The sequence below is a fragment of the Austrofundulus limnaeus genome, unplaced genomic scaffold (genome assembly GCF_001266775.1).
Source record: "Austrofundulus limnaeus strain Quisiro unplaced genomic scaffold, Austrofundulus_limnaeus-1.0 Scaffold232, whole genome shotgun sequence".
NCBI classification, from domain to species: domain Eukaryota; kingdom Metazoa; phylum Chordata; class Actinopteri; order Cyprinodontiformes; family Rivulidae; genus Austrofundulus; species Austrofundulus limnaeus.
Window position 1 is genome coordinate 171,996 of NW_013952634.1, and position 7,799 is coordinate 179,794.

At 39.6% G+C, this 7,799-nt stretch overlaps 2 protein-coding genes across 3 annotated transcripts in view; one reads left to right on the forward strand and one right to left on the reverse strand.

The window, feature by feature from the left end:
• stag1a (STAG1 cohesin complex component a) overlaps positions 1-2,637 on the forward strand; it is a 77,733-nt gene extending 75,096 nt beyond the window's left edge. The window contains exon 30 of the mRNA XM_014019823.1: positions 1,484-2,637. Coding sequence (XP_013875277.1) covers positions 1,484-1,507 — 24 coding nt within the window. The 3' untranslated portion in view covers positions 1,508-2,637. The remainder of the gene's footprint in view (positions 1-1,483) is intronic.
• Positions 2,638-3,747: 1,110 nt separating this feature from the next.
• The window catches only part of pccb (propionyl-CoA carboxylase subunit beta), a 17,902-nt gene continuing 13,850 nt past the window's right edge, over positions 3,748-7,799 (reverse strand). For both annotated transcript variants that reach the window (XM_014019811.1, XM_014019813.1), the window contains 7 exons: positions 7,435-7,516; positions 7,230-7,353; positions 7,051-7,158; positions 5,014-5,114; positions 4,830-4,928; positions 4,664-4,763; positions 3,748-4,581 (listed from right to left, as the gene is read on the reverse strand). In XM_014019811.1, the coding sequence (XP_013875265.1) occupies positions 4,460-4,581; positions 4,664-4,763; positions 4,830-4,928; positions 5,014-5,114; positions 7,051-7,158; positions 7,230-7,353; positions 7,435-7,516 (736 nt within the window). In that variant the 3' untranslated portion in view covers positions 3,748-4,459. The remainder of the gene's footprint in view (positions 4,582-4,663; positions 4,764-4,829; positions 4,929-5,013; positions 5,115-7,050; positions 7,159-7,229; positions 7,354-7,434; positions 7,517-7,799) is intronic.

Below are 7,799 nucleotides of genomic sequence, written 5' to 3' on the forward strand. Positions count from 1 at the left end.
CTTCTTGCCTTTTAAAAAATGTAAGGAGTAAAAAGTACAGATAAGTGTGTGAAAATGTAAGGAGTAGAAGTAAAAAGTAGGCTGAAAAATAATTACTCAAGTAAAGTACAGATATTCTACTTAAGTACAATAACAAAGTATTTGAATTTCGTTACTTTACAACTCTATTTACATTTTTTCCCTGAAACGTGTGTAAACATTTTTTTAAAAGATAGCAGCATTTTCCTCGTTTTGATCAGTTCAAAAAGCACAAAAAGTTATTTCTTCTAAAACAAATAAATCTGGGATGTTGCATAAAATGTAAATCTGTTCAGAATGCAGAGTTTTCAGCTGGTGAGAGTTCTGGTCTCCAGGCAGGTCAGTTCAGCTCCTGGACTAACAGCCCTGCTAGCATCGTCTTGCTGAAACACCTCATATGGACGGATGCTAATGTTGTTTTAAAAGACGGCTCTCCAGAGGTGTGAGGTGCCAGCAGCACTAATGCATCCCTATACCATCAGAGAGGCAGGTAACACTATGGGTGGTCTCTCTCCTCTTTAGCACAGAGGACATGGTTCCAAACAACCTTTTAAATTTGAATTGAATTTACCAAAAAGGATCAGTTTCCTTTTAGTTTTCTTATCTAAAACACAGGGTTCCTGCAGATCCTTAAAGAGTTTTAAAAGTCATTGAATTCATTAATCCAAAAATAAGGTTTTAATTAGCCTCAAAATGTCTTAAATCAATCTGTCAGAAGTTTTAAAAATGTGAACACATTGTAAATAGGATGACGTCTCAAATACTAAAATAATTGGTAACATTTATTTTTTTAAATATTCACATGCAGACATTCTCCTTTGACATCACTTCCTGTTATTTCACATGCAAATATCTCAACAAGTGTCCAGCTGAGTAATGTGAAATTTGTTTTRTAATATGTTAATAATGTCGCCTTTCCAAAAATGCATTCATATTTCTTACAACAATTTAATGTCACAGGCACTTTAAGGTTTAATCTACAGTGAATTGGGGTTAAGACCCCACTGTGGGTCTTAAAACTCCAAAATTTAGTTCATTAGAGGATTTCAAGAAATTAAATTAAGTTTAAAACTGACTGCTAAGATGGTTTTTGCTGTTTGATGAAAAATCTGTTCGATCTGGATAAAAACAGTTGGTTTATTAGGAATATTTGAATACTTCAACCAAAAGTACTTTGATTCATGAGTTTCTGCCACAATTTTTATTTTTGTGTCATTTGGGTTTATTGTGAAATTGGTCTTAAATTTAATTTCACTGGACATTAAAAAGTCTTGAGTTTAACTTAGCCTTAAACTGTAGGAACCGTGAAAAAGATTTTTAATTTGAAACTTATTGCATTTTTTTTTTTGTCACATTTCACACGACAGCCCAACTTGTTTTTGAATTGTGTTTCCGTGCAGTGAAGTTCACCGGTCTGGTTTCAGAGAGTGCTTCTTACTGTTCTGTCTCCTGTGTGTTGTTGCAGGGGTTCAGCATGCCCATGTTCTGATCTGGAAGGAGTGAAGTTCATGAGATCTGCATCCAAACCGGGAGGAGAGCAAACTGAGACTTGGGGTGGGGTTTAGGATGTCCGATCGAATCACCTGTCAATCAAACTGTAAAGAAGAAGAAAACCGTTGTGTTTTTGTGCGACACAGTGGAAGGATGTGACCTGACGTGAGCTGGAAGGGTCCCCCCCCCCCGCAGGCCCGAGGTTCCAGAGTCTGAATTATTCAAGAGCTTCGTCCTGCTCCCGTTCTTCCTCCTCCTCCTCTGCAGCCTGTCGCTTTGAGCTGGTCGTGGGTCCGACGGCGGCTCAGCGAGGCCGTGAGCGGTTCATCCGGTTCCGCCTCAGCCCTGGAACAGAGCGCCATGACACTCTGTACAGCCCCGCCCCCTTCTTTTGATGTTGCACTTCTAGTTAAATCCGACCCGGAGAGAACGTCCATTACCCAACTGTTCTCTGCTCCCGTTAGCGCCCACTGCTCTCTCTTTTCTCTGTTCTGTTGTACGTGGTGGTGTGATGTGCTCGTAAAGTGATGATGATGATGGTGGCACTGGCACACCCACACACATTCACAGCTGTCGGCCAACCTGAAAGGAAGCGATGTAACTWGTATGTCCCAATAGAGGCGCGTCTGACTGATCATGGAGAGAAAGCAGAAACCCTCCCGCTCACACACTCCAAACAGCTTTTTGAAGTTACAAAAAAAAAAAGTTTTAAAAAAGATGAAACATATTTTCAATTCTGTAGCTTTAGTACTAAAGTTTTAAATCAAGTTGTGTTTTGGTTTTTGTCCGATGTCTGTACAGTTTTATTTCCTGGATAATGTATGATGTTTGTTGCCAAACTGTGGCCTACATAAAGTATATTTCAGCACCCCCTCCCCTCCCCCCACTCACCTGTAACTCATATCAGAGGGTGAAGAAGAAAACCAGCTTCTCTGCGCTGTATGACCTGATTGTAATCATTACACATTGAAGTATTAGTGCAGATGATCTGTGCCGTTAGGATCGAGTCATTACGTACATTTTTTCTGTTTTTTTGTTTTTGTTTTTGCACCTGTGAGCAGTGTTACAGATCCAAGGTTTGTTCCTCACATCCAGTTCTGTGATGGGTCTTTTTCGTCTGGCAGATGTTTGAATGTTCTCAGCCATATTTTTATTCACCCTCTTTTAGGGTCAATCAGTCATTTCCAACCTTTACTCCCTGGCTCCCTGGCAGTCCTGTAAATATCAGACAATTGCATCTTTTCTGCAGTTGACGTCTGTTGCCCTACGATACTCTAAAAGCCTGTTTGTTTGTTTTGTTTTTGTTTTGTTTTTTCTGTGAACTTAAAATTCTTTTTAATAAAATAAAACTTGTAATCAATATACTATATTTTTTTGCCTTAAACAGTTTATAAACAACCCGTAACTTTAACTCTCAAGCTTAACCGAGACGAGCCTGAGTGTTTTTTTTGAAGTAGTTCAGGCTCAGTCTCAAACAGTGGTTTCTTTCTGAAAGTCAGTCTGTAAAAATTGTGACTTTTGCCTTCGGCAGTGGACAGTAAATAAGTTTGAARCTGTAGCATCAGGCTACATAAACCTTAAATTTTACCATTAAAAAAGGATTTTTCTTTTGAACTTTTTAGGACTAACATACTTCTCAAATCCTCTCATCAGTTACAAAACAAATATATGTGACCCATMACATCGAAGCAAKKATTATAAGTGGAATGTAGAGACATGGGCAGATATAGGATTTTGATTTAAACGCGTGCAAAAATTGCATTTTGTCGAACTATAATGAATTAATGCCTTGGGGCACTTTTTCAGCAGTAGCAACAAATAATGATTTTGAAGAAAAATGCCTTGAAATTTTGAGATTTTCCCTGAACTGTTTTTGTTTCTTTTCAACTGGGAAATCTATTATACAAATGAGGTTTCCTCTAGGGATGCACGATATATTGGTACTAATATCTGAAATTTTTTATATCGGTGCATCTCTAGTTTCCTCTTTATGTTGACATCAAAAATTACTCAATAAATTTACATAAAATTAGGATTCGGACCGAACAGTAACGTATTACTGTAACAAGACAAATTACGTCATATCTCTGGATAAGCTTTCATCAGGATGATCCAGGTATCAAAATGTAGCTTTTAAAGCCAGGAAACAAAATGTAATGAGGTCATTTTGACCAAATTTGACTTAATCATTTTGATCTGATGGGTCACATATTGTAAAAGTACATAAATCAGACAATATGAAGTCAATTGTTTATTTTACAGATGGCAGAAAAAGGCACAGTTTTAAATACTAAGTGCATTTCAAATCACTGGGGAAAAAAACAGTTGAACCCTTTTCTAATCATTACAGGACAAGAAACTGAAGTACAATCTCATTTTTGTTTAAAAAATTGAACTTTTTTTTGACAGTCTGGTTCAAAAACGCTAAATCAACAACAGCCAATATGGCCACTGCTGACACGACGATCTAGGATACAGGGCGAGTCAAAAGTCTCAGGACACCCTTTTCTTCAGAAAGAAAAAGGTAAAATGTCAGATCTGAATACCACAGCAGGTGATGGGACCCATCTGTCTGGAACATGGACGCCATCTTGGTTCAAGGACAAGTTTTTCAAAGATAGGCCCCCTCAACCATTACTTGCTGGGGTACTCAGATGCGTCATTTTACCTTTTTCTTTCTGGAATAAAAGTGTGTCCTGTGACTTTTGACCATGAATTTATTTATTTTTTTCCCTCATTTAAAATGTCCTTTGATAAAGAAATGTAGCCTGATTTTGCTGATGGAGCAACAACAGTTCATTTAAATCCAAAAATCTACTTTAAACAAAAGAAGACGGGAAGTGAAAATGTGACAAGTCCAGGATGGATGTTGTGTCTGGGCTGGAGTGGTGAACAGTCAGGACCCACAGCAGGTCACTTCCTGTCGATGTGCAGCTGGCTGGGCTCGGCTTCACAGAGGAACGTTGGCGTGCTTCTTCCACGGATTCACCTGCTTCTTGCTGGCCAGCATCTCCAGATCACTGCAGATCTTTTTCCGAGTCGTGGCCGGCTCGATTATGTCGTCAACAAAACCTAAAGCGGGTCAGAAGTTTGCGTTTTAAACGCGGAGTTTGAAGATTAGGCGCAAGAACTGTGGCTGGTGGGTTCTGTTTACCTCTGACAGCAGCTGGGAAGGGGTTGGCAAACTTTTCCACGTACTCGGCCTCTGCCTCGGCCTGGTTCTCTTTGCCTCTGAAGATGATCTGAACGGCCCCCTGTGAACACAGACTGTGAGTTCCTGTGAAAGAAGAGGCTTAGAGGGTGACTCCAGATGGTCCTACCTTAGCACCCATGACTGCGACCTCTGCCGTGGGCCAGGCGTAGTTCACGTCACCTCTCAAGTGTTTGGAGCTCATGACATCATAAGCTCCTCCATAAGCCTGGAATAAAGAGAGAAAAAGTCAAAGCTGCACGTTGCAAACGACAGGTTAGAGTCAGAGCTAAAGAATCATGTGACTCAMACACCTTTCTAGTGATGATGGTTATTTTGGGCACAGTGGCCTCTGCGAAGGCAAACAGCAGTTTGGCTCCGTGTCTGATGATGCCTCCGTACTCCTGGGCTGTGCCTGATCGGAACAATTACACATGTTTAAAATGCACCAATTAAAAAAGCTTAAGGTTTAGTTTAAAACAAAGGCACAGGTAAAGTGTTCTCCTCTTTGCTTTGCTTTTAAACTAAACTCTGAGCTAAACTCAGGCAGCACAAGCATGCACAGTAGATCTGCACATGGATCCTGCTCCTTCCTGTCTGTTGACCAATAGGAGAGGAGCTGACTCAAGAAGGACTGCCCACCTTATTTGCATAATAATGCAGAAATGCATAAGGTAATGTAAATACAGGAGACAGAAATGCTAAAGCAACACATGGAATTAAAAAGACTTGTGGGAAAATTTATATACCGTATTTTTCGGACTATAAGCCACGACTTTTTTCCTGAACTTTGAACCATGCGGCTTATAGTCCGGTGCGGTTTATACATGGATTTTTTTCTTCAGCCACCAGGGGGCTCTTATGCTCCATTTGCTTCAACCACTCGCTTCAAAAAAAGAAGAAAAAAAGAAAAAAGCGATCGCTTCCAGAGCCGACTGTTGTACCAGGAAGCAGCGATTTAAAGATAGTCAATGGCCAAAAACTCATAAAAGGGGATAAAACAGACATTTTTCACGGTGGAATCTGACTGATAAAAACTTTGGAGCTTAATCCAGGACCAGTTTGTGGATAAACGTCAAGTGAAGAGCTGCTGACTTTTTTTTTTCGGCATTGCACTCCCCGGGGAAGGAATCCCATGCAGTGACGTATGCTGGAGCGGGAGGGCTTTCCCACCACAGCTTTACACAACAACAGGTACCGCTGTGTGACGCAGCTTTTCTCCGCTTGTTTAACTCCGAAACTGAAGAGGATTTCGATGGTTTCAGTGCGCTGGGGGACGATGAATGAGACTTTTTGTTGGACTAGAAACTTAAAGAAAACTACCAAAATAAGGTCAGTTAAATGAACCGTATTCCTCCGAACTTTAATTCCTAAAGGTTTGCTTTTTATGTTTTGATGTTGAATTCACATTTTTGACAACAATTTTGGGTGTACTGTTTTGTTTTTGTTTTTACTGATGGGGGTGGGGGGTGCGGCTTAGTCTGGTGCGGCTTATAGTCCAAAAAAATACGGTAAATATAAACATTTAAGAGACATAAAAACATCCACAAGTACAAGGAAAAACAAAAAATATAGATTTTCAAAAACAGTAAAATAATGTGCTGAAATATATGGATTATTGGAACTAAGCTGGAAAAATAAAAAAGGTCAATTACATCATAAAACAAGACGTAAATTTATCCTTTTTTAATTTATTTGGTGCATTTTAAAGCGTATTTATTTATTTATTGGTCCATTTATATATTTTATTTCTAATTATGTCAGTCTGAGATCATTAACATTATAAAACAAGAGGCTAACATAGGCATCTATTCACATAGAAGTCTACTTCAAACCTGCCAACATCTGCTTACAGCAACGAGGAACACCTGTTCATGTTAACAAGAAGCTGTGGACTGAAGCAGTTCTAGGGGGTCCAGGGGTGTATACCCCCAAATTTATTTTGTAAAATATCTACTAAAACTGTGCATTTTCCAGCCATTTTAGGCACATTTTACTAAATTCTTGGGATTAATAAAACATAAAATCAGTATTTTATGATGGTGGAACACAGAAAACAGACTGAACGTTACCTGAGATCATAACTGAAACTTTCATTATTTTGTTTTCTATTTACACACTGAAAAATGACATGAAATATCCTGCATCATATAAAGCAGCTGAGAAACCTTCAGAACAATTTACCTTCATAAACCTGAGTAACAGTGATTATCCTACAGATTATCACAAGTTAGAAAATCTTTTCCCTCGTTTGTGACGCCCCCCTATATAGCCGGTGCCCTTAGCGTTTGCCTATACTGCCCAATCCACCCCTGAGTTGAACCCATTCAAATAATGTTTTCAGTGAATACCTGGTAGGAAACCTGGAACGTCCACAAAGGTGATGATGGGAATGTTGAAGGCGTCACAGAAGCGAACAAAACGAGCTCCTTTCACTGAGGAGTTGATGTCCAAACAGCCTGATGAGCAGAACAAACATGAACTGAACTAAACTAAAGCTTTTCGTTTAGTTTGATTTCTTTTGACTTACCTGAAGCTACTTTAGGTTGATTGCCTACAATGCCCACAGTGCGCCCGTTCATTCTGGCAAATCCCACCACGATGTTTTTAGCGTAGGCGGGCATGATCTCAAAGAAGTCCCTCTCGTCGACGATCTGAACAGAAGCAGAGGACAGAGTTTTACTGCTGAGGTTACACACAGCTGTGTATCTGTAGGTGAGGAGGTGATCACACACAGCGTGAATGATGTCCAACATGTCGTAGGCTTTTGTTGACTCCAAYGGGACGATGGTGTCCAACGACTTCACCAGACGGTCGCTGTGGATGAAGAACACATCTCTGTTGGTTTATATATGATCAGAGTTCTGTCCTACATTAATGTGTGTGTGTGTGTGTGTCTGCTCAGAACTGTGTGTTTATGTGGAGCAGTGCATGCTTCTACTACTGCATGCCATTTTGTTTCAATCGGTCTGCTTCCAGAACTTCTTCATATTAGAAATACAGCGGGTAAAATAAGTTTTGAACACATCACCATTTTTCTCAGTAAATATATTACTAGAGGTGCTAATGACATGAAATTTTCACCAGATGTCGGTAACAA